The sequence below is a fragment of the Parasteatoda tepidariorum genome, chromosome 10 (assembly GCF_043381705.1).
Source record: "Parasteatoda tepidariorum isolate YZ-2023 chromosome 10, CAS_Ptep_4.0, whole genome shotgun sequence".
NCBI classification, from domain to species: domain Eukaryota; kingdom Metazoa; phylum Arthropoda; class Arachnida; order Araneae; family Theridiidae; genus Parasteatoda; species Parasteatoda tepidariorum.
The window spans coordinates 32,275,980-32,303,872 of NC_092213.1; the positions used below are offsets into that span (position 1 = coordinate 32,275,980).

At 29.0% G+C, this 27,893-nt stretch overlaps 1 protein-coding gene across 1 annotated transcript in view; it reads left to right on the plus strand.

Moving 5' to 3' along the window:
* The window catches only part of LOC107444686 (C-Maf-inducing protein), a 66,243-nt gene that overhangs the window by 29,946 nt on the left and 8,404 nt on the right, over window positions 1–27,893 (plus strand). The window contains exons 4-15 of the mRNA XM_043038702.2: window positions 1,266–1,337; window positions 5,999–6,088; window positions 8,197–8,304; window positions 10,822–10,902; window positions 11,651–11,754; window positions 12,686–12,787; window positions 14,875–14,970; window positions 20,779–20,844; window positions 22,368–22,394; window positions 22,487–22,643; window positions 25,538–25,795; window positions 27,788–27,835. Coding sequence (XP_042894636.1) covers window positions 1,266–1,337; window positions 5,999–6,088; window positions 8,197–8,304; window positions 10,822–10,902; window positions 11,651–11,754; window positions 12,686–12,787; window positions 14,875–14,970; window positions 20,779–20,844; window positions 22,368–22,394; window positions 22,487–22,643; window positions 25,538–25,795; window positions 27,788–27,835 — 1,209 coding nt within the window. The remainder of the gene's footprint in view (window positions 1–1,265; window positions 1,338–5,998; window positions 6,089–8,196; window positions 8,305–10,821; window positions 10,903–11,650; window positions 11,755–12,685; window positions 12,788–14,874; window positions 14,971–20,778; window positions 20,845–22,367; window positions 22,395–22,486; window positions 22,644–25,537; window positions 25,796–27,787; window positions 27,836–27,893) is intronic.

The following is a 27,893-nucleotide window of genomic DNA, read 5'->3' on the forward strand; positions in this document are numbered from 1 at the left end:
TTATTAATTTTTAAACATATTATTTATATAATATGATTAAAATTATGTGGATAATTAAAACATATTATTAATATTTATAAATACATTATAAAACCTTCACTAGAATTTTTATTATTTTAAAAGTTATTTTCAAAATTTCATATAAATAATACACTAACTTACTGTTAAGTCGAAATATGTGTTTTTATGCAACTATTGTTTTAGTTTATTTCACTATTATTATATTATTTTCTGAAATCATTAATTTACTCTGATACTTTGAAAGACTAGGAGATTAAGGACAGTAATGTTACTAAATAATTTGAAAATATAGCAAAACAATTTAAAACATCAATGATGTGAAAACTATTTCAAAAAGCTCAATATTATTACTTTTGTCTGCCTCTCCCTGGTGACAGGCAAACCAACACCTGCCTATCCCGACTGGCCAGTGGACACCTGAAAAGTCTCACATTTTCTGCAAATCAAAAGATCTTTCCTCTTTGCCCTAAATGCCAACAAAACCAGGCATCACCTGAGCACATCTTGATCTGTTTAGGGCTGGACTGGAACGATATTCATTCCTCTCCCATTCTGGTTTCGGATTTTCTCAATGTTAACGAATTCATTGATCTGGTCTGACCCCGTCAGACCAGATGGGAATTAGCAACAACAACAACAACTTTTGTCTGCAAATGTAATTGTATAGAGAAACAATGGTTGAATTTGTTTTTAATTAAATTTGTTTAATGAGTTATTAATCGTAGACATATTCGCCTTTGGGACCGGAAAATAAGATATAAATGTTTATCATACAGATTTTTCTCATCGCTGTTTGATTCATATTTTTTGATTCTGAAAACTTCGCGAAAAACATTTGACCAGCAAAAGCATTAATTTACAATCAAAATAAAATGTTTTTTTTTGAAATTATTTCAAAGAAATTATTTAGGAAAATCTTTAAAATATTATCAAAATGTTACATTTCTAAGTTTAAACCACAGTTTTTTTTAAAAAAAAATATGTTTTTGATACAATTTATATAATGCTTTACAGTACAGTTATGCAATTTATATTATGTTTTTTGAGAGACCATTCCATAGCTTTGATATATAATTTTTTTATATTGATATTTTTTATCTAATTTCGTTTAAAATTTGTCACATATTGTTACTTGTAAGTATATTTAAAATATACTTATAAATTTGTTTGTAAATATATTTAAAATTTATTTCATTTCAATACCACCTTGTCTCTGATGTGAAAATACTTTATTATATTTTCAGAGAAATGTTTTTAAAGTTGGAAGAACATTAATTTCCTGTAACAGACCAGAAATTTTAGTATCAGAATTAAGGGTAGGTAAACTTTATATTTCTATAATATTTTAATTTATATAAATAAATTTTTTAAGATATATTGTGCTTTTTCTAAATTTTAGATACATGCATATATGTAGAAATTTTCTATAAAAAATTGACTTTATTGAGTTTGAATTTCTTGGCTTTTGAAACTGATCATTAATTACTTACTGTCGTAGCAATCTGAAAAAATTAAGAATCAATTTTAATGATAATTTATTTTATGAAATAAACGATTAATAAAATATAGCCGCATTCATTTTTTTTGAAAATTCTTTTATTTAATTATGTAATCTGAGTTAAAAAAAGTATTTGAAATTTTTTTAATAATATAATTAAAACTCGTATTAAACATTAGCAGTAAAAAGAAAACTTATGAAGAGCTTCAACGAAGCTTTGAAATTTTTTCTTTATGTGAACGGGATTTGAGCAGTATACCCAATGGGAAATTTTTCCACTGGTGACATTTCTTTGGGCAGTACAGTGATACATGTTCTAATGGTTACATTTTCTCAATGGTGCCACAATGGCCAACTTGCTTCACTTTGTAAAAAAATATTTTCCAGTGGTAACGAAATTTAAATTATTTTTAATTTAGTATTTTTCATTTTATGTAATTTTCCCACCAGTGCAAATCAAAAATTCAAAGTATCATATGAAATGTAAATTTTTGCAGTTAGGTAATTGCAAAATTGGTGACACGTTTTGTGAACATGCTGGCACTTTTAGACTTTTCCCCCCATAATTATCCTTATTTAACAAGTTTCACCATTTAATTTGTAACCAATTTATTAAATCTTTAGCAGAAAGCGAAGCAGCTGATATCCCTTGTGACATTGCTTTGAGTAGTATTAATGTTCTAATGGCGAAATTTTTCATCGATTGAGGTAGTTGGTGACATCGATTGAATAGTGACATCTGTACCATTGATGTTCTTCTAATAGTGATATTGCCTTGGGCAGCATGGTGACTCCTTTTCTAATGGTGACATTGCCTTGGGCAGTATAGTGACATCCTTTTTAATGGTAAAATTTTTCCAATGGTGAAATTACTTTTAGTACATATTGACACTTGTTCAAGCGGTGGCATTTTTCTAATGGTGACATTATTTTACGCAGTATACTTTTGCAGTTATGCACTTGTTTTAATGGTAGCATTTTTCCAATAGTGATATTGTTTTGAGGAGTACAGCAACACCTGTTCCAAAGGTGACATATTTACTTCGAATTGTATTATTATTGTAATTTCTTTATATGTTGCTTTCAGATAGGTATTTTAAAATTTTTGAAAATTCATCTAGATAACAGCACAATTCATAGGAGCAATTTATTTCGTAAATGAACTGATAGTGTTTTCAAAAGTGTAGTATAATTTTTGTTCCATCATAAAAGCTCTTCTGAACAATTCGAAATGTGGCTTATCATTATAGTGAATGTAGTTCATCATTTATAATCTTTATCGCAAAAAAGTTTAAGTACTAAAATACGTTGTGGGTGATGGGTGTTTGTCTACAATAAATCATCATAGAACATTATGTTATATAGTTAGACTTGGAAAAAATAAATTGCATTGGGAATTAATATAAAATATACAAATTAATTACTTGAATCTGCCGCAATGTTGTTTCACGAAGTATGTTCATGATAAAATTAGCTCTTAATGTAATAACGAAACACAAAAAAAAAGTAAAACGTTTAAGTACTTGAATTATTCATCACAAAAACTTTTTTGGACTAAATTATTCTGATAATTCAAGATAAATTGATAAGCCTTACTCTATTATCATTAGAAGAATGGTTCCCAACCAGGGAGAATTCTCCCTTGAGGGATTTTCATAGCTTCAACTGGTGAACGACGTCAGTCAGACTGCACTTGGTTTCTAAATCAAACGCCTTCTTATTGAGGGTATGCATTCCCGAACTCTTTGATGAGAAGTTAAATTTATTTTGAAATCGATTTAGTTTATCAGTTGAGAAATTTATTGAGAATTTCAAGATGAAATTCTTGGTTTTAAAAAAAGATTTTCAAGCTAAAACAATATTTGAAGAGAAATCATTCACCGAAATTCGGTGTTTTATGTTCAAACCTTGACCTTAAAGACAGAAAAAACTATGCAATGTTTCTATTTGTATCAATTTATCTTTGTGAGTCAGGTTTCTCATTTATGTTACAAATGAAAGCGACTTAAAGTAATATATGGGGAATTGAAGGTGACTTACGCTTTGTCTTAGCAAAAGCAACTTCGTGTATCCAAAAATTTGTGAAAAATATACTAACAGGACTCTGGTACGCTTATACTAATTCTTTTACTAATATTAATTTAGTTATACGTAACTGAGATATTTATTAATTTCATTTCATTTAAATAACTATACTCTTTGTAAATAAATTATCAAGGTTACATATTTTCTCCACTCTCCACACTTTCCTCTCTTCGTTTCCATGGTTTCGGCAAATCTTTCTTTTACAATACGTGTTGTTAAGAAGTTGGAATATACTAGCGAGGGAAAAAAGAAATATTTGTCAAAATATGGTAGCAAAAAGGGAAAAAAGTATGGATAGTGGGGAAACTTTGAGACACCTATTCCATTTTCAAAGAGTATAGCCTTTTGATAGAATAAAACGCTGAAGCCATTGGTATATTATTTATGATTTTGTTGTGTTATTTATAAAACTCGTTAAAAATAATCTGAGTAAATATAGCGTAAATATGTTATGAGCTTTCAAAAGAGGGTCATGAGTTTCTAGTAACAATAAAGAAAAAAAAAAGGTACGGGTCAGACTAGATTTAAGTCCACTGCATTAGAATGTTTAATTAAATGATTCATTTTTCAAAATGGGAAAATTGAAATGATTTATCATCTAGAAAATATTATAATATTATGCATTATTATATATTATATCTAATTATTTTTTGTTAATCGCTGCATATTACATTCTGTTCTAACATTAGACTGAATTGTACATTTTAAATACGTTATATATGTACTGCCCATTTTTGTAAAACGTATTTTTCCTTTTTACAGAAATGATTTTCCTATTCCTTTAAATTTATGATATGTTTATCTAGATTTCTTTCAAATAAGTATTGTAATAAGTGTCTTATTTTGGTATTTTTTTAGTGCATCTTAAAGACTTTTTTTCATTGTTGTGCGTACCTTAATACTTTCGCTATTTGGTTTTTTTCATTTGTACCGTAATGGTCATCTGATTTGGAAATTTACTAGTATTGTAATGTGAGATTTGGAAAAGTAGAATTAAAATATTACTTATTATTAAATTTGAATTATATTGATTTATATTGATTCGAAATATGTTTTATTCTTAATAAGAAATACATTGATTATTATGAAGCTTATGTTTTACATATAAAGTTATGTTTTACATTATTATATTGTATTTTAACCTACTGCATATAGATTATACACTGTTCAGTGCCATTAGTGTGACCCCCACCTAATTTCGATGCCAATGTGAAATAACCAATAAAAGAAGGCAGATGGCAGCACATTGCAGTGGAACATATATAAAAGCGTTCGAGTTAATCGAAAAGCATTGCAATCGCAAGAGCTTAGCAGAAATGGAGCGAATTATCTGACGTCCTAAAGGGTGTGATCATTAGCTTTCTGGCCAAGAGTGGAAGCATTTGCGAAGCAGCTAATATTGTAAACTGTTCGCGAGCTGCCGTATATTGTGCATGGCAAAATCAGTGACGTCTCAAATGGGGTGCACCACGAGCCATAAATGACAGAGGTGAACGACGGCTGCGAAGAAATGTTCGGACAAATAAATGAGCAACCATTGAGGAACTGACCACACAGATGAACCAAGTGACTATCATCAGTGTCTCAGTGTCTCTTCAATGACAGTTCTAACGTTACTGCGCATGGGCCTCTATAGCAAACGTTTGTGAATGTACCTATGATGACATCCGTTCATTGGCGATCGTTCATCGGTGTTCATGTTTGCACACTAGTACTGCATTCGGATGTCCATTAAATAGCAACAAGTGGCTTTTTTTCCCCTATGAATCACGATTTATGCTCCATCGGCGTTGCGATGGCGTATACGATGTGAAACGTCTGGCATCAAACAACCTTTAACAATTGCTAGAAGGGTTTAAGCTGTAGGAGTGAACATTATGATCTGGTGAATATTTCTGTGGCATTCTCTGGGTGCACCCATCGCTGTAGAAGGCACGATGGATCCAACGCAAGTAAGCATCTGTCTTTGTAGACATTGCCCACCCTTACATGCAAACTATTTTTCTTCAGGATGATGGAAACTATCAACAGGATAATGCGCCAGCTACAAGCAGGATTTCTGTGCTCCCCTGGCCACCAAACTCCCTGGACTTAAACCCAATCTAGAATATGTGTGACCATCTCGATCGGGTTGTTTGTGTCATGAATCTTTATCCATGTAACCTAGCTTAGCTACGTAACAGCACTGGAGTCGGCAGGTCTCAACATTTCAGTAACCTAATTTACACTCTTCGTGCAAGTCTCGCAGCTGTCCGCTTTGCGAATGGCTGTTATTCTAGCTTTGGATAGGTGGTCACATTAATGTGACTGGACCGTGTAAATTTCATGATTTTAGTTGATATTGCATTTTAAAACTTCAGCGTAACAATAAATTGTTATATTTTTTACTTATAGTTTTTAGTTGACATGACTCTTTCTACCCCTTTACAAGATGAATGTTTAATTAGTTCAGCTTTAAATATCATATCTGACGTTTTATCAAAGGTAAAATATATTTTAAGTTACATTCTTTGAAGAATTTTAACTTGGTCTGAAATGCTTTAAAATAAATTGTTTTGATGTTCCTTTTTAGAAGAAAATATTTGATTGCTTTGCTTAAAAAATGTTAAGATGTTTATAAATATTTTTAACAGTTTCTAATTTTCATATTTAATTATAAGTCTAGTATGTGTAAATAATATATATATGTATTTATAGGTGATAGTATTTTTAGTGTTTGTTGTTTGTTTGTAGTTTTCCCTATTAAACTAATTACAAATTTATTTGAAATTGTTAATATTCTTATTTTTTTCCACTATTTTTCTACATTTTCACACATTTAGAATAAATAAAAAAGCTTTCGTCATTCCTAAACGACGTTTCGTCAAATGTCGTTTCGTCTCACTAAGCATTGTTCTCTACAGTAATTAGCAATAATCGAACTTTTCTAACATTTTTGACTGTTTACCATTTTTCTTAGGCAGTTTTGGACAAATAGTATATGTAGTAAAGATTAAAATCTAATAACGATAAAATATATATAACGTATATTGTAAAGGATACACTATAGCATTACTTAAAGTTTAATTGTGGGAAATGGTTGCTATTTTCACAAATTATGTTTGTCCAAAATATTGAACATTATTCATCATGACATTTCAGCAATCTCACAGAATCATACAAGGAGGAGTTTACTTACGAAAGGCAAATTAAAGTTAATAACACTAATGAATGTTAATTACACACAGATGAATATTAACTTTAAATGCTATACATTCTTTTTCGCTTAAGGTTTCGTTTTTGGTGTTATATTTTTAAAAAGTGATGTGCTCTCTCATTCTTTAATAAATACAGTAGAGTCTCGATTATCCGAGGTAATGTGAACCACGACAAACTGGGATAACTGAAAAACTCGGTTAAAGCGAGGAGTATAAAAACGGAAAGAAAAAGAGTAGGTATAAATGTAATATATTTAAGAAACACAAAATGTATACGAGTATACCACATACAATTCCTATTATTATTGGAAAGCTTACTTGAAAAAACTTAAAAAGTATACTTTGCGAGAATTAAAGAGTTTTTACTTAAAAAAAGTCCTTAATCGTCTTTTGTTTTACATAACTTTGGCGCTTTTCTGCAGCAATGTTTCGCCATTTTTTAGGGATAACAGGAAGGCTGGTGTGTTGCCTCTTTTTGTTGTTCTATATATTCAATAGCATTTTNTTTACACTTTAAATTTAAAATTTACAAATGTGTGTGTAAATATTTTCGTCCAAAATGAGTGGTTTCAAAAAGTTAAATCGGAGAATTTCTTCGAGAAAATTTCTGATACACACATGCTAAATTATATTCACAAAATACAAAAAAATGAAATAAAAAAGAGCAACATACACGATTATTTTTGTATTTGAATAAATATTTTCTTGGATGCAAAACCTGAGAAATAATTTTTTTCGCACCGTTGGTATGATAAATTTCACAGAAACGGAGAAATTAGGTTTTTATTTACGAGAAAAGTATTTTAAACCCACATAGATTTTGTACGAAAATTGTCCGCAAAAAAATAACAACTAATATATTTTAGTTTGCGGATAACAAAAAAAGGTTTCGCTGGCCGGATGCGGCCCCCGGGCCGCCAGTTGGAAACCACTGGTTTAGAAGATAAAATTCAGATTTATTTTTCGGTGGTTATATTTAAAAATTAAAAATAAACTACAACAAAAAAATCCCTGATATATTTGAAAGCTCGGTTAAAACGGAAAATCGGATAATCGGGACTCTACTGTAATTTCAATGCTAGTTAGAGTCTGCTTTTATAAAAGAATGGTCGCAATAGCTATTTAATCACTATTTCTTAATATTTTGAAAGTGTTTAATCTTTAATCTATGTTATTAGCAGCTTTAAAAAATTAAAAAAATGTTCTTGCTCACTTATTATTTTTCAAATAGAATTACATTGTTCCTAATTCAATTAAAATTTAAAGATTAAAACCAATAAAAAAATATAGTTACTTTTTTATTCTAGTTGTAGTCTAATTATGTTGTTCTGTTACTTAAAATATTATATAATGCAATATTTTGTTTCAACTATATTTCTTATTACTTTATGACAGGGTTCTTCGTGGATGACACGTAGTATAGCAGAAGAAGTGATAATTACTGTTGCTACAATTTTTGAATATTCCACACCTACATCAGAGATTTGTGATTTTTTCTGTTGGGTAAGAATAGGATAATTATATTCGTATTTTTATTGATACACTAGACATTGAACATTATATATATTTTTTTGCTTGGAATAAACTTTGAATATTATGTATTTCTTTTGTTAGAATTAATATAGAATATCATATATTTCTTTTGTTAGAATTAACATAGAATATCATATATTTCTTGTCTATTGTTTTGTTTAGTTTTGCCTGTTTCTTTTGTTAGTATTAACATTTATTTTGCTAGAATTAGCATTGAATATTATATAGTTCTTTTGTTAGAATTAACACGGAATATCATATATTTCTTTTGTTAGAATTAACATGAAATATAAATCTCTTTTGCTGGCTTTAATATAGAATATGATATACTTCTTTTGTTAGAATTATCAATAAATATGGTATATTTGATTTGTTAGAATTCACTATAAATATTATTCATTTCTATTCCTAGTATTAGCTTCGAATATCAAATATTTCTTTTGTTAAAATTAATACTCAATATTATTTATTTCTTTTATTAGAGCTTATTTTTCTGTAATTTTATTACCAAGTAATTAATATCAGATTACCTTTTCAAATATAGATTTTATACTTGCATTTTATTTTATTATTTGAAGAATTTTTAATGAAACTATCAAAGTTTTGAAGAAACTATCAAACCTCTACATCTATTCTGTCAATTTTTCTTTAATTAAGGACATTCTAATTAAATTAAAAAATTTGATAAAAATGTTTCATTTCATTCTTGCCAACTTCGAAATATTTAGTTTAATGCATTGCTGGCAGAATTAGTCTGAATATACTATGTTCCAAATCATGCTTGCTACATAATTATTTAATAAATGAAATTTTATCTTTTTGAAATAAAATTAGATCTTGAGAATTTTCTAGATGTAGCGAAAAGAATCTGATTAAATGACAAATATCTATATGATTAAAGCAAGTAGGAAATAGTATTTTTTGCAAACTTAAAAAAACAAAGCAACTTAATTATATTAATCTGGAAAATGTTTAGATCTGAAAAAATTAACCCGATTATTGCGTTACATACAAACCGGTTACTTTCCTTATAAGTTAAAGTACTTGTTTTTCAGATATAAATTCATATAATTTTGTAAAATTTGACATGTTTTTTTACCAACTCTAAGTGTTTTAGTTCTATAAAATGTGATATGTTTTTCATTAATAAACTCTTTCATTTTGTTTAAAATAACATATTTTTAAACTGAATTCAACAATTTCGTAAATCTCAAAATATTTCTCAACTATAAACTCTACAATTTTGTATTATAGAAAGGGAGCTTATAAAAATAAATTGAATAACACTTTTTAATAAATTTTCTATTTTAAACTTATATGCTGTTGATATATTCTGTTAGTTCCGTACTTATCAGTTAGATGGGCTGTAAAAAAAATATCTCCAATTTATTATTGTCCCCATTGTTGCTTAAATATTCGTGGTACTAGATACTACTGGTATTGTGATAATAAGTAATAGATGTTGCGGTAATAGTTATTTAACACATACCTACATAAGTGCAATAGTAATAGAAGGATAAATACAGAAATATAAATTTTTTTTTTTTTAGTTATGAACTACAAAATGTCAGAACTAAATAAAATTGGATCGCAATTTATGTGTTTTTTGAGCTAAAAAACATGCAGGGTATTTTATATCTAAAGTTTTTAAATTGCGTTTAAAACATAGAATACGCAATATATTTTATTTTCCAAGCTTACAGGTACGTTGAAAAAAGAAATTTAGTGGTGATTTTGAGCAATGAAAAGATGAGAAGCTTGGTATGCACAAAATCTATGCACAAAATTGAATCGTATTTTGCACACATGTTGGGCGTGGGGGTCCTCTTTTCTCGTCTCTAGTGATTTCTATATAGTTGGAATACAGTCGGAAATCATATTTGGCATAGGTTATCACACACTGGCTAAGCACAGATCATAATAGTAGCACAAGACTTAAACGGGAATTAAAGTTTTTTTTATTTTTTTTTATTTCCAATGAGCTGCACAATCGGTCTTGCCGATGAGCAGACCTAGTGCGTTCTCCAGAGGTGGTATCCACTCTTTCAGGACCACCACAATGGGTGAGATACCGTTGGTCGGTCATGTTAATTTGGATGTCTAGTTTCTGACGCACTAGGGCAGCACCGAGACTCTATTTGGATGCTAAAGTGCACTAGGAATTTATTTTTGCCAGAAATGCCAAGAGCCAATAAGGCACTCCAGGGATCTTTTACACTCCGCATAATCATACGACATGGCCGCTAGGGATTTTCTGCATCCCGAAAATCCGGTGTCTGGGCAGGGGATCGAACCCGCAGACTTGGGCTCAGAAGGCCGACGACAAACCAACTGCGCCACCCAGCCACGGAATTAAAGTTCCTATCGTTATAATAAATAGCAAAGGCCAATATATTATAATGGGGTTTGTGCTTCCTACAGATGCATTTTATAAGACTATATAGATCATTTAGTGGTAATTAATCAATTTTCATTTGCTTGTTTCAGCATTGCCGGGAAAACCCTAGATCTGTTGTTATCCTTGATATATTTACGCCCATTGTAGAAAAAATTCTGAAACATAACATGGTGAGTAATAATAGTTCTTTTGAATCTTATCGCAATATTAAAAAAATCTGAGTTTAAAGCACCATTTTACAGTATGATATTCTTCTATTTGTGTTAAAAAATATTGGTTTTACATTGAATATTTACATAATACTTAATTTCGAAACTAACGTTTTAACGTTACGAGTATCATATTTTCTTCTTTTCTTGTACGTGGAATTTTTAGTTTTAATTTATCTTAATAGCTATTACTTTATCAAACCACTTTATACAACGAAAAAAAATTGAATTGATAACATTTATGCTTTCCCGCCAATAAGAGATGAGGAATTTCGTTATGGTCTATGCTGTCGTCAAATTTGTTATGGTACTTAATTTTAGACATTCATGCTTTTCAGAAAAATTTTTTTGATTTTCAAACTTACAATTAAAAAAAGTATTAAAAAGAAATAATTTGAAAAAAAGTGCTATCAGAAAATTAAAATTTTGGAAGAAAAATTTTGAAACAAAAGAGCTAGAGAATTCTGAAATCATTGATTTTTCTACAGGTTTAAATAAATATTTGAAATTAGCTTGTGTAAAATACATTTAAAATAAAAACGGTTTGAGCACAGTATTCAAAACTTGCACAGTGTAAGGTTTAAAAAAGTATTTTGGGATAAAAAAATTACGTTTTATCTACAACTCGCATATTTGTTTATTTTAATATTCGTTTTTTTTTTGTTTTTAATAATATTCTATAAATTTCTCTTTGTGTTATTATTTTCAGGATTTTGGTAAACATTTAAAGACCCGGCTATTTGTTCAAGAATATATTCTAGCAGTTAACTGCCAAAACCGTGGAGATCGTATAATTAAAGAATTCATTGATGGGTAAGTATAACTTTCTACGTCATTGATAGTTTCATATAACATCAGTTGAATAATTGTTAAAAATATTTACTAAATAAAAAAGAAATGCACTTTAAAAATTATTTATAATAATTTTCTTGGTTTTCCTGATATTTTGTAACAATATTTCTAAAATATCAATATCGATAAAAATATTTCAAAAATAATTATTAGGCTACACTTTGAAAAGTTTTTCCGCTAGATTGCGGTCAGTTATTTGTGAAAGTATTTCAGCCACTGCCTGTAAGTTTATGCTCCTAAAACTATCATGATCTAATAAATGTCTAAATACAGGTTTGCCTGTAAATTATTTCTTGTAAATTGCAAAGGCACTAAACGTAAATTAATAGTATGCTCGCTTCAGTTTGGTCCTTGACATTATTAGTGACTCAAGCGATTTGTCAATCGCTTGATCAAATTAAAGTGACCTGTAAGAACGAGAAGTGGTGTAGTGCTGCCATCTCTCGACGAGTGAGAGAATTGGAAGTTGTTCTTTGGCGCAGGCTGGTACAGAAACTGGTACTTTTTGTTTGCAACTTGATGCTGCAAATTACCTTGGAAAAGGGTGTGACCCCTTAAATTGAGTTCGGAAGCTTTTTTTGAGTGCTCCTCACACTATTGTATTGATATATTTTGCTTTGGTTAAATTAATACAATATTAGAAAGCACTTTATTTTTACGGATATAATTGTGTGAGTTGATGAAGAGATTATATCTTTTCTTTACTTTGTTTTCTGACTTTTCAATATATTTTTAATAAATTTTTTAAAATATTTTTAAAAATATTTTATTTTAATAATTTTGTTCTTCTCTTTTCCTTAATCTTTATATTTTCCCCGTGTTTTCTCTATATTTTTAGCGTATATAAAGTAAATTTTAATCGTTAATTGATTTATAATATTTTTTTCTTCAGCATCCATGGTCCTGCTAGTATTTGTCCTCATCCTCGAGTGGTCTTTAATATTGTAGCCATTTGCGTAGCAGCAATTCAAACTATTTTTTCAAACAAAAGAGCGTAAGTTTTGTTGAAGTATTATATTTTTAAATAAAACGTGGATGTACAATCTAAATATTGGACTGGCAACTAAGTTCCTGCTTTTTAAAAAAAATATATTTAAAGTATTGGAGTATTCTATTTTTTTTGTCTGTTAGCTTCTTGTTTGACGTGAACTTTCTAGCAAAACATGGCTTAATCGTTCTTCATCGATCTGAACTGAATTATTAGAACAAGATGCCTCTTTGAGGCAAAAATTTTAATTTTTATACTTAGCATACCAAGCTCGAGTGGTTTTTCGAGCTATAGCACCACTCTATTTGCGTCAAAAATGTCACTAGTAGCCTTTACGGCCTTAAGAATTCTGACTAAAAGCAAAAGGAAGAAATGGTCAAAAATTCTCATTTTTCTCAACTTGACATTCCATTTTAATGTTCTGAAAACTATAACAAGTTAACTCAAAATATTGTCACGCATAGTGGCAGCAGCACTTAATGGCACAGAAGATTTAAAAATTTAAAAAACGGCAGGAACATAGTTGCTAATTTAATGATTTTGAATGGAAAAAAGGAGGACAAAGGTTTAGCAATTCAATTGCCTAAATGTCGCCTTTTCTTTATGAAATTAATTCTCGTATAATAAGTTTTTTTAATCAAAAAAAAAAACCCCACAAATTGTTTTGCGTACACTGTAAAAAATAGAGGTTCAAATTACGGTGAAAATTAGCAGCACTCAGTGTGCCGGTACTTTTAAATCCTTACTTTAAAATCCATTTTTACCGAAACATGTTAAGGAACAAAAAAAATCTGTACCATAATTTTTACAGTAATATTTACCATAAAACCAGTGAATCTCTCTAATTAAATATAACTGTAAAAATTTCGGTATGATATTTCATGGTAAGTATGGATTTTACCGATGATGCACCTGAAGTGCCGATGCTTTATACCGTAGTTTGATATGGTATTTTTTACTGTGTACAGAATTAAGTACAATGCAAAACACTTCCCCCTTAAAAATTATATTAAGACTAAGCGAATGATGAATAAACTATGAAACAAAAAGTTCTGAGTGACATTTTTGAAAAAAATTGCGTTCTCACAGAAATATTATTTTATTTTAGTCTTATTTAATCATTCAACAGTTATTTTGCTAAGTCATTAAATTACTCAAATATCGGTTGAGGAAAGTATTGACATTTTTTAAGTGTTTTCAGAGAAGAAGGTTTCAAGTAAATTTGGGAATGAACAAGAAAAAAATAACTATAGAGAGCCTATCTTATCTCGAAGGCAAATAAAAATGCTAATTGTAAGAACGCTACGACGCGAACAGTTCAAATTACTGTTTGATATTTCATCTATTGGAAATTGGGATTTAAAAAATATAGACAAAGTGTAATCTTTATTTCCTATTCTCAACGTATAAACGTTAAAGTTGATTTATTCCCATTTTCTGAAAAGTCAGTTCAATTGTTCACCTAATCAACTGTGCATTTATTTTGTAAGTTATTAATTCAATTTCAAATCATTTCTGATAAATGATTATAAATCATAATAAATAGCTCTATTTTGTATTTTTGTATTACGGCTTTAACTCATTATGACTAATGCTTTTATATCTTTAACTCATTGTGACTAGCACTTAAACACTTTTATATTTTTAACTTATTATAGCTAAAACTTTAACGCATATATATCTTTATCTTATTATGGCTAACACTCTTTGACACATATATATCGTTAACTCATTATGGCTAAATCTTTAACACATATATATCTTTATGTCATTATGGTTCTCAATAAGAGATATTAACAATCTCGTAATGACAGGATTGTAGTTTTCATTTTGTTTCTATACTTTTATTTATGTCACAATATTATTGCTGTAATGGACGTTAAATTAATTCTTTGTGTTCCTTTTTTTTAAAATTTAAATCGAAGTATAGATTTCATTATATTTTTTTTAAAATCACAATTAGAGTTTGCCGTTCTTAAAAATGTATAATTTAAGAATTTGAAACGTTTTGATATTTTTATTCGATTAAATGAAAATGTTTTTTTTTTAAGTTTAATAAATATGTAATGTTATTTTTTCCTTAAATATTTCAGTGAATTCTTGGAAGAAGCTAACCAGACTAAAAGTGATTTAGAATACATTAACTGGGAGACAAAATTAGATTGTTTTACTTACATTTTTTCTTTACTGTAAGTATTACATTTTATAAGTCATGCATTTGCATGTTTCTAAATTTAAATCAATCTGTTTAAAAGTGCCCAAATGAAATGATTTTTTAAAAAAAATTTATTCTGGATTTTTTTTTTCAATATAGAGTTGTTAGTTTGAAACCACTCATAGTAAAATTCCGGCCTTAGCTTTGCTTCACATTTTTTTAAACGAATTTCTGATCCATGTTTTGGCATCGCTGTTTCCGAATTTTAGGAACACAATACCTAAGCCCTTTGATGAAAGACAATATGCAGCCGATATCTAATAAAAGTTTTTATTGGATATCTGCATGTTTTTATGCAGGATGTTTCAACAAAAATCTTTTATCACACCTTATTACTAAGTGGGGAATCAATAGCTTAAATTCAAAAACAAAGGTTACTGGTGAGCTAGTTTAGTCTGCGGTAACAACGATACTCACTATGAGATATTCAGTCAATTCCACAAGCGTCTCGTACACTTAATCTTTCATGTGCCCCAGATTTAAAAATTTAGAGAGTTGAGGTCCGGTGAACGAAGAGGCCAAGTCACCGGTCCGGCAAGCGTTTTCGAATTAAGTTATTCAAACCAGTGATCTAAATCAAGCGATTCAGATCATTGTTTTTAATCAAGCAATTTGGATCAGTGAGGAATTGAGATAATCAGGAGATTCAAATCACTAATTTGAATACAGTTATTCAAATTACTATACGAAACAAGTGATTCGAATCAAAGGATTCGAATCAGTGATTCGAATCTAGCGAATTGGATCAGTCATTCGAATCAAGTGATTTAGATCACTATTCGAATCCAGTGATTCGTACAAAAGGATTTTACTAAGATATTCAAATCATAAGAAATCAATCAGATTCACATGATTTGAATGAGATATTCAAATCATGTGAATCCGATTAATGATTTAAATCGAGTGATTAGAATCAAGTGATGCTTTAAATAGAGTAACTCACATCACTGATTCGAATAACTTATCAAATCAATTACGAATCACGTGATTCAAATCAAATGCTTCAAAACACTATTCAGTCTAGATTCTAATTACAGCCTAGATTACAGTACACTTACCAAATGTCGATAGAGGAACGAATGCATTAAAACTTCAGAATTCTTTTAAGTAAATATATTTATCATATCGTTTGTATATTATTTTACATTTGTGTACGTTGCTAAATGCTATAAATACTTTTAATTGTAGTAATAAATAAGCAATTAAGGAAACGCATTACTATATTTTTCGCATTTATTTTTTGTACATGAATTAATCGAATTTTTTGGATAGAAATTCCTTAATAATTGTGTTATAACCTCTAATACTTTATGAGAAATTTTTAATTATGCATTACATGGTATTAATGTGAAACAAATCAACTAAAATTTAAAAACAATAATTCATTGCAATTTAAATAAATTCCGATAAAATTAACTGATTCGAATCCCCAAAGTGAAATAATTCTATTGATTCGAATCTGTCTAATGATTCGTTTTCCCCAACTCCATATGTAACCCTGTGTACCATGGTAGGGTTGGTCGTCTGAAATAGTTGAATAGTTTGGAATTCAGTTTATAGATATGGAGGCATCAGCAGGAAGTGTGATAAAAAAATAACTCTTTTATTCAAATACTTCTATGTTATTTGTGTTCGACTGAAACATATAAGGTCGTGTTTAAGATGAAATGAAGATATTCAATTATCGGAATAAAGGAGAGATTTTATTTATTGGAAGATATAAAATGTGATGCATGAAAATGCTGTATTTCTATTAGGGGGACCTGAAAGTAATGTCGTTTCGGTGCATTTCATATCTTTTATCAAGATTTTATTTTTAATCGATAATGTATTCACCCTCATTAGCAACAACCTTTCAATACCAGATCGATGATAAATAAAAAAAAAAGGAATCGGTTAAGACTAACGAATATTTAATGCGCCGAAACGGCATTACTTTTCAGTCCCCCTAACATATACATAAAATTAGATGAAAATGATGACTGATCTGCATTATCATTGGTCAGATAATTCATAAGGTATAGTCCATTTTTCCCATGTGAAGTTCCACACTTCTTTGAATAGCATCGACATAAAGTTTATTAAAATTGTAATTTTTTAAAAGAACAGTTGTAATTTTTATTAAAGTTGTAAGGTATTGCTTGCCTATAAAATAATTCCTTACCGCTAATTGAAAGGTATATTATATAGCAGTGAAAAAAAATCAGCGTAAAAATTTTAATCGTGTGGTGGGAAGAGCTTAGAAAGTGTTCAGGGAAAAATATATCACGTGGCCAACTTATAAAGCACTACGAATTCCTGGAACAAATAATTGGGGAAATGTTGTGGTTTTGATGTAAATTTTTAATTTTGTTAAAAAATTAATTCTAAGAATTAATTCTAACTATGCAAGACAAAATACTAATTTGTATTTAAAAGAAGTTTCGACTTGTTCATGATGGGCCAGCAAAGGGTTATGTGATTTCAAGATATCAAAATAGCATGCGTGCATACCGAAGTATTTCAATTTAAAGCATAAAAAGATTTTATTCAGCTTTGTTAAATTAAAAAAAATGATTTTTTTTTTTTAAAGTTTTCTAATTTACGTTTTTGTGAGAAAAAAAATTGGAGATTAGAGGTTGAAATGAATGCTATATTAATGCGAAATTTATAGAAATCATTTTCAAAATTACTTACAAAAGTCGACAAAAAAGTGGAGCTGCAAACATAAATGGCTGTAAAAATCACCGTTCAGAACACCCAACATGGATCTTGTTTTCCAATAAAAGCTTACAACAAAATGCTTTGGTAATTTTTACTCATTTTTGTTTATTTTTAAAGCTTGGAGCTCCATCAGTGGGCAATTTTTGTTTATTTTTAAAGCTTAGAACGCCATCAATTGAGAATTTTTGTTTATTTGCAAAGCTTAGCCCGCCATCAGAGCATATGGATGTAAGCATTCAAGCATGCTGCTGTAAACATTTGTATACGTTTGCAGTTCCATATAGCACACAGAGCTATCTCTGACCGAATTTTGTAATAAGTTAGAAAAAATATGTACACAAATCTTAGAACTTTTACTTTTTATTTTTATTTTAACACATTGGGCTCCGCGTGGCATCGATAAATGCTTCAGCTCATAAATTCAAGAAGGCCGTGTGGCTCTATGCTTTGACTATATGGCACATTACAATGTTAAACATATAGACATTAGAAATCCATAACTATTGTTACCTGATTATAATTATTAAAACTTATTTAAAACTTTTTGAATGATATGTTTTTATAGAGGCAGAAAAAAATGGACTAAAAATAGACTAAACAGAATAATACATTTATATCATTTTTCACTGTCCAAAGCAATTTCCTGTTGTTAAGTTTTAATTTCATCAGTTCTGGTTCTTATAAATTCAGCCTTGGCACTAATGTATCTGAAACATTTAAGAGGTCTTATGGCTTCTTAAGGAATATATCTTTAGAATGAGATCATTTTTTCACGCTTGTTCGACTTAATTGATTGAATTTAGTGTCTTTAAGTGCGTCATAAGAAAATCGTTTCATTTAAAAATAACCTTTTGTTTAATAAAAAATATTTGAGGTTTTCGAAGGAAAAAAGAAGTAAATTAGAAGATAGAAGCAATTAATGGGACTAGTGGGCTCTGTCCTCTGCTGACTACTATCATAAGATTACTCAATAAATGAAAGATAAGCAATGATAATGAAAATGTCTCAACAATGATAAGAAAATGGCTTTTAGTTTTGATCCTTTAATTTTGAATAATATCTGAAAAGATAAATATTATAATAGCAAAAGAATAATGCTAAGAAAAGATGATTTATGGATATTACAGAATAAAAGGTTAAAAAACATAATATGGACATAAGATAATGGCTAATATGTTAGCAAATGAGCAAAAAGGTTAGCAAATGGGCAAAATGATTCGTTTCATTTGCTAGCATTATTCCTTTCTTAAAACATGACTTCAATTATTTAACGAAAAATAAATTGCCTGTCAAAATTTATTCCTCAATTTCGCTAACAAGATAAAAAAAAAGCAGGTGTATAAAGAGTAATTCAAAAAAATAATACGTAAAAATTTAAATATAATTTCAATATTAAATTATTTCATTATATATATAGTACTTTGTAATCCTTAACTTTTATAAAAAATTTCAAAATCTATGTAAAAGTGAAGCAAAATTAATTATAGACATTAGGGGTTGCGAAATAATATTTAACAGTAAAAGGAATAAAAACTCTAAAGAATTACAATGAATAACCACTTAGGAAGCTGGGTTGAAAGCATCAAAATTTGCTTGATTGACAGGAGAAACAGAAGAGTTGAAAGATGACTGTTGGAAGTACTTCAAAATTTCATTCGGCAATCAAACTGGTTTTGACGTTTTTAAGCTCATTAGTTCCTTGGAAATTTGACCGATATCAATAATGCTTTTTTTAATATTAATTAGCGTTTTCTACTAACATGTGTATTTTACTTTTTGACAAGTATTCTAAAAATATATATTTATGGTGGTGGCTTATCTGTATTTGCATAAATATTTATTAATTAAGTAAATATTGATAACACAATTTAAATATATACTTTGCACTTATTTTGTTTAAGTAAACACTTTAATCGTTTTAAAGAGTATAATTGAATAGAATATATTTAATTTAACTTAATAAAACACTACAAAATCCAATTTTATCTAAAAACCATCGACTTCAGATATAATACGTCAGATAATATCTGATTACTTAGGTAAGAAAAATTTTTGTAGGTATTTCATAAAATTATTCACCTGTCACCATTTATGGTATATAATTATTATGGGGCATAATTAACTACTTATTATGGTATATAATTAATTTCTCTCAACCAGTCACAACATTAATATGTAGTTTATTAATTTTTGCATACAGACAAATTTTGAGTAAGATTGGCTGGATAATGATTTTTCAGATTGCAATTGCAACTTGTTATTCTACCGGTTCAAGTTACGATCATTGCTTTTGATGTATACATTACATTACTTAAAAGTAATGTATTGAACTTAGTACAGTACGCAATCATGAAAAAGAACCGCCTTCAATAACTTTTGATCTAATTGCCGGATTTTCACGTTCTAGGACTCAATCTTAATGGCTCGAGGAGTTGACTTCCAATATGCTAATTAATTAGAGAAGACGATGTCTTAAGTTGCGAAATCAAGCTCAAAACCTTACTTGTTCTGAATAAATGTACCTTTTTTTAGACGGATTTGGATTCTTGATCCAAGAAATATGGGGGGTAGCCGCATTCTGGGAAACATGGTCCTATTAGTTTGGTCAGGAGAACGGTTCAAAGCTTTGAACTTTTAATATTAGTTTTATTTTTCACGTCTTTCACCATTTCTCGAGAAATTTTTAAGTGAATTGAAAAATTTTCACACGCAGTTATTAAATTCCTTTATTCAAAGATATTTCCGTGCAAAAAAAACTTTTGGGAAAATAATTTTCATTTTTCATTATTTTATTTAATAATAATCGGAAAAATTTTGAAGTGTAAGGTAAAAATCTTTTACACCATTTTAAAGAATGTAATGTTAGATGGAAAAAAATACAAATTTCAGTGAAATTGGTTGAAGAGTTTCTTAGAAATCAAATTTAAAAAATACGACTTTTTTAAAGGATTGATAGATTTGATCCGTTGGATCCGGTCAAAAGTTATTTAAAGTGGCACGATCTTTTCAGCACTTTGTGCAACATATTACATTGTGTACTGTTGTGATTTATTTATTTATAATGTTTGTATTATTTCAGAACAACGTTCGACGATTGGCGAGTGCATATAGCTGAGTTATTACAACCTATTCCCTTTCATGATGAGTAAGTATATTTATGAAATGTTAAAAAAAGCACCTTCTGACATTTTTATAAAATATTATTCTGGCAACAATGGAAAAAATTAATATTTTATATTTCATATTAAGCATGCTGAGAGCTGTGTTGCAGCAATTATTTCTTTCGTATAACTTGTATATACCAATCTGAAGTTGGGCTGACTTTTCAAATTATTCAGTTCTTTATCTATCACCTGCATCAACTCAAACCAATTTTTAATTTTATCAAACTAATAAGAAGAACGTTTTAGAACAGGAATTTAGGAAGGGAAAACAATTAAAGATTTAAGTTCTGAGTGACATTTTATTGCATTTGAGTAAAATAGCTTTAAAGTTCATACTTTGGAAGAATAAAAAAAAGTTTATGTATTTTATTTTTTCTCCGCAAGTTTTCAATTGATGGAATCTGTAGATTTAAAACTATCATTACTTCTTAGCGTTCTTGTTTTTGGCGTTTTAATAGAGTGGTTTTGAAAAGCGTTACGATTCTTTCTAACACTAACATCAAGCTATTTAAGCTTCTCAGCTTATACGTGAAAATTTCTTCACAATTTCAGTATCGTTGAGAAGAACAAAATAAGGTTTGTTTTATGGTTAAAGTAAGACTAACTCTAAGCAAAATCTCACTATTGTGTTGGTAATATTCTATACCAACTGTTGTCATTATGGTAAATGTTGTTAACTGTTTATTCCAAAATAGGAGTCTTTAAGCCTGTATATGCGGTCTTAATTCTTGTACCAATATTGATTGAAAACTTGTTTTGTTTGGATCTCGTTTAAACGATCAACTGAATTCTTAACCCATGGATGATAGTTGAGCTTGTTCTACTTTCCATTCAAGCTTTTTCTTTCATAACCAATTAGCTTCTAAAGCTTCCTGACGTTAGCGAGTGGGCAAATAATCATTTAATTTTAATGTCAGTTTCCATACATTCTAATCTAAATAAATTGATCTATTAGAATCCATTTGTGTTGTCTTCATGTAAGTTTGATTTTTATAACTTTGAATGTGAACAATGCGCATGCGTAGTTTTATAATACAAACAACGAGTAACTTTAAGAACTTGAGTAGTGTCAACGAATCATTCAATTTTTTGGAGAGAGACATCCCTCCAAAATATTGGATTCAGGAACTGGGAACGTAGAAACAGGCCTTTTCATCCAATACAAAAGCACTCAAACACCACCTTTTAGTAATTTTATTCACATTATAATAGTACTATCTGCAAAACTTAAAAACTTTATAAAATATGATAAATCTCTGGAAAAATAAGATAATTCTCTAAGAACTTTGATTTTTTTCTTCGAATTTTTAATTTCAATTTAATTTTTAATTTCAATTAAATTTTTAATTTCAAAATTGTCTCCAAAATAATCTAAGCTTTTTAAATTTATTAATAAATGTTTTATGGGTAGTTTTTAAATATTAGTTTTAAAAACATGACAAAGGTGTCACGATTTAAAGTCTTAAGTTTAAAATATTAATAACAATTATTATTTTTATTTCAGTGCTCTGGCTTGCGTGAATTTTACATCGTAAGTACACAAATTCATTCATAGATTAATTATATCTCACCGTTGTGGTAATGTGATAAATTATTTTAAATCATTCAATCCTTTCTTTTTAGAAAAATGAAAGAAGTGATGCGATCATTCGTTCAAGATGACAGATGCCAGGTGCATCAGAATCTAGTTACTGTAAGAGATGAAAAAGTTGGTTGGCTTGATATATATTGCCTGGGAAACGTTGCCTGCGATGATGAAGGTGACCTCTGGAGTTTGATGGTAACTAAATTTGAATAATTAATTAATTTAAACAATGTTGCCATCTTTGAGAAACAGTAGCAGTTGGTCAGAAGAGTTCCGGCTCTTCAACTATTTCATTTGGTTTCATTACTTTCAGTTCTTAATAATTAAAATAAATAGATAAAGAATTATACTTTTCTCATTATTTAAGTTAATTAAGTTCTTGTTATCTTGTTCTTTAAAAAAGTTTGGAAACTGTTAAATATTTCGAGAAAAATACATCGGATCGAAAAAGAGAAGGAAGCCCCATTCAATATTTTTAAGAGACATCTAACGATACTAAACTCTATCTTTCACCCCCAACCTTGTGAAGTGGGGGGCAATTTTGGAATCTTGAATATGAATCCTATTTTTTATTGTAGGCTCGGATTCTCTAGAAAAAAGTAACCCTTTTTGAGTAACAGGTTTAGGTATTTTTTCACACATGGCGCTGTAACAGAAAAAATTAAGTTTTTCAAAATGTTAATTAAATTTTTTAAACTGTTAAAAATTAACTAGAGACCCATCGAAAATAAAAATAAATAAAACTAAAAAGGCTTCGGTATTTTTTTAAGGGTAAAAAAATCGTTACATGTTTTTTAACGTATTTATTTGTAGCTTATTAATCTAAAATAAAAATAAATATAACTAAAAACCTCTTGGTATTTTTTTCGAAATTTTTGTTGTTGTTTATAACGTGTCTATTTTTATCTTCTTTATTTGATGGGTCTCGAAATTAGTCGTTTTAAGTAGCTTGTATCTCATTTAAGTTTCCTCGGTCACAGTACTATCTGTGAAGCGAAATGCAGAAACCTATAACTCAAATAGAATTGCTTTTTCTGAAGAATCCAAATCTGCAATGGAAAATAAAGGTTCATATTTAAGATTTCACATTTGTCCTCCACCCCATACCTGGGGGGATGAGGGTTAAATATCGAGTTAGGATAGTTTTTAAAAATATTGAATGTATCTAGTTTCACTTTTCGAAGCAATGTATGTTTCTCGAGATAATTGACTGTTTCCAAACCTTTTTTTACACTTTACATATATCATATTAAAAAATACTTTATTCTTTCTGTTTTAGCAACTAATTTTACATTTTTATTGTTTCCATAGTTTAAAAATCATACGTCTTTACTGCTTTCGTTATTGAAATATTATATGCCTTTACTGTTTTAATGACTCAATTATTTTACAATTGTTTTTGATAGTTCTCTCAATAGATCTTTTGATAGTTTTCTCAATTTCTTTGATATTTCAAAATGATGTACGTCGTTTCTATTTTGGTAGTTCAAATATACGTCTTTACTGTTTCGATAATTCAAATATTATAAAGTAGGAGTAACGTATAGTAAGCAGCTTATGAAAGCAAGTTAAGCGAGCATTAAAGATGTATGTCTATACTGTCCCGAGAGTTCACCTATTACACGAAACAATTCTTTCACCTATTATACTTAATAATTCAACACTTCGACATGTCTAATATTATACGTCTTTACTACTTCAATAGCTCAAATATTGCATTTCTTTAATGCTTCTATAATTCAAATATTATTCGTTTATACTGTTTTAAATATTACATGTCTGGAATATCTGACACTTTTAGTCAATATTTAGTTGTCTAGGATACAATATTTAAAAATTGAATGATAGTATTGTATGTCTTTACTTCATCACATCAAATATTGTGCATCTTACCGGTTACAATAATTTTTATATTAATTGTTTTTGAATAAAGTTAAACAATGTAAATCAAGGACAAAAAATTAAACAAATAATGAGATTAATAAAAAAAACTGATTACCTGCGCGTTGTTCACATTTTTCAGCTTTATTCACGTGTAGCACTAAGTATGCTCTATTTTTATTTGGATTATAAGTCTCTAATTCCGATAGTTCAAACATTATACACTTCTTAACTTTTTTAATACCTCAAACATAATATATCGTTGACTGTTTTAATTATATTAAATACGTCTTACGTTTCAAATTAGCGCATTCAAAAATTTAACAGGAATTGGGGAAAATATTACTCCAATAAAATAAGAGAGAAATTGAAAATTAATCCACCATAATTGTAAAATAATTTTAAGTGATAATCTAAGTCTTAATAACTACAAGTAATAGCGTAAATTAAATAAAAGATAAGATAAGCTCTTCGTTGTTGGAAGCTATTGCTTGCAGTTATAGCCTATATCGATTTAAAATAAATTCAGTCTTTCGACATTATTCTATTTGAACAAAAATTATGTAAGCTATGATTGCTAAATAAAATAGCTTTTTTTCAAGCTATTTCATTTAGCTATCTACCTTTCTCCAGTTTAAACATTTTAATAATTTTCAAAATGTCACTATTAACTTTCTAGTGTATCGCATTCTGCATAGACTCTAAAGTATAAATCTAATAAAATACTTGAAATTAAATAGCACCAAGAGTATCGCGTACTAGAGCTTAGATACTTAAATACAATCTCAGAAAAAACTGACGCAACAATATACTTGTTGCATAATACGGTACGAATTCGCTGCAACTTAAACATGTATTTACCTTAATAAAATTCAAAACTATTTTCCCTACTTTAGATTATAGCAATGTGTTTGAGTGAAATGATATATCATATTTATGATCATGATACATCATGATGAATATGATATGATTTAAATGAGCACCACATTAAGGTTGTAGAGTATTCGAACGATCTTAAGGCTCGAAATGGTCGTTGTAGTCTATGTAAAACTTAAAGGTTAGCTTTATCTAGACAATAGAAGCGAGCGTCATAATTATTTATGTGACTACAGAAAGTAGATGGCGCATGACTTGATTAGGCCTCTTGTTAAATGTAGTAATTATAATGTTGATTTCACGATCACTGTTTTATTGTTGGTGATTTTCAGCTGGATCGATTGATCACTTGCTGCTTCAAGAGGCGGAAGTTCTTGCAATCACTAGCCAAACAGCAACTGGGTCCGTGTCTGCTGCGCGCCTTAAGGGAAGACGAAACGTGCCAAAAAACGTTGTGTGCCTTGCTGGAGATGAATGTAGTGGACAACAAAGACCTCCAGCTGCAAATCATCACCACCCTTCAGAGTACCTCCATTGGAAAGAGACACTATGCTACTCTGTGCGAGAAGCAGATGCATTTGAGACAGCTGGTAGGTTCAGTCGAATGAAAATATTGAGTACCCTCGTAGTAATGTCACTTATTTAGAATACATCTCACTAATGACTGATATTATAAAACTCATAGCGCAACACTGAATATATCATAATGCATAATCATAACTGAACTGTTCGGAAATGGGTGATCACTTTGTTTTAGAGCAATAACACACCATTTTATATAGTTTGTCTAAAGTAAAAACTCCCCTAGCCGTCTGGACCCGTGGCGGTGACTATGGTAACGAAGTATAACTATTTCAAGTAGGGGTGTGGGATAACTGTTTAGGATAGGTTTCAGGGAGAGAAAGGGAATCTTTTTCTTCTGTCTTCGGTGTTAGCCCTAAAGTGAAGAGAAGCTACCCTCCCTAAAATGCGCTATTCTTGTTTCCATAGCAGCAGCCTCAGACTTTGTGGCGCGGGGAGTTCTTACAGTAGACAAACTATAGACTGGTTGATTTTGGGTTCTGTCGCATGCATCGCTACGCAAGTCGTTCCTCAGGTGCAGGTCCATCCAACAGATGGTACTTGACTCAATAAATAGCTGATTATTGTGTATCCCCCATCTAAAGTACGGTAGTGTCTTATAACTTTTAATTAATTCTATCCATATTCTCATTAATAAAAAATCAGATCTGTAATTAAATGAGGACCAGCAGGAACAATGGGTGCAGCGCATGACCACATAAAGAGCTCCATTTTTTAAATTATAAAGAAATACTTTCAAGTTAAGGTTTCACTTTAACATAGAGCTATGAAAAGTAACTTTATAACGCAGCTTGTTTGAAGATTTGATTCGCGCTTCTTCTGTAGAATGTTATTCCTCCTTATTATAAATATATTAAAATACTATATTAAACTAACTGAATATTTCAACTTTGGTAACAGACCGAAGTAAATTGTTTATAAGGGAGATTTAGGACGTTTGAAAATCTTATTAAAAAAACTATCCTTAATTAAAAAAAAAGTAGATTAATTTCCAATATTCTTATCATTTTGCAACACGACGAGTGATTCTTACCATTAAAATTTANAATTGTTTATAAGGGAGATTTAGGACGTTTGAAAATCTTATTAAAAAAACTATCTAAAAAGTAACTAAAAAGTATACTAAAAAGTAACTATAACTAAAAAGTAGATTAATTTCCAATATTCTTATCATTTTGCAACACGACGAGTGATTCTTATAATTAAAATTTATAAAATTGCTATTTTTAGAAATACATTTTAAATGGGGAAATTATTTATTATTACGGATGTTTGATTGATATTCTTGAAGCTATTGAAAAGCTTTAAAATCATTTACTTAGAAAATCTTGCAGCTCTATCAATATAACAAGGAACGCATGCACATTAATTTGATAATTTTCTTTAATGAGAGCTACTGTTACAATGAAACGCAACATAAAAATACTTTTCTCGTTCGTATTAAAGAGTTTTTTTATTAAAAGAGTATAAAAACATTTATTTATTTTAAACTTATTGTGGTGTGATTAGTTCTACCAGAAATGTTGACACTTATTGAAAAGTAAAATTTTTTTGTGAAATTTTATATCTACATTAATGGACAAGTATTATGCGTGATTAGCTCTCATAAAAATAATTTTCACAAAGTTATAAACAGTTTCCAAAGATTTTAAAAAATACGATTAGTTTTTTACAATGCATTTTTAACTCACATAAAAGTAATTCTTTTATGCAGCATATTTCTATTTGGATTTAAAGTCAAACGAAGTGTTTTTGAAGTAAGGTAAAAAAAGATCTATTAGGCGAATATTTTTTATATAATGTTTTTCTTAAATCGATATTTTCGATTGTTTTACTTAATCGTTGGGCATTAATAGGTTACTATTGAAGAAAGCGAATTTATATGCATTTTTCTATACAGTTATACACAAAAGAGTATTTTTTTGAAACAATGTTTTGCTAATAAATGATCTATATTATAATTATAATGTTCGATAGAATTTTTTTCTTTTCTATTTTAGCAACAAAAGGGTGGTCCGAAAAAACTCGCTTTGCCTTCCAAATCTACTGTAAGATTTTTTTAAAATTTTTTTAATTTAATTTTTTTTTACATAGATTGAATTAGAA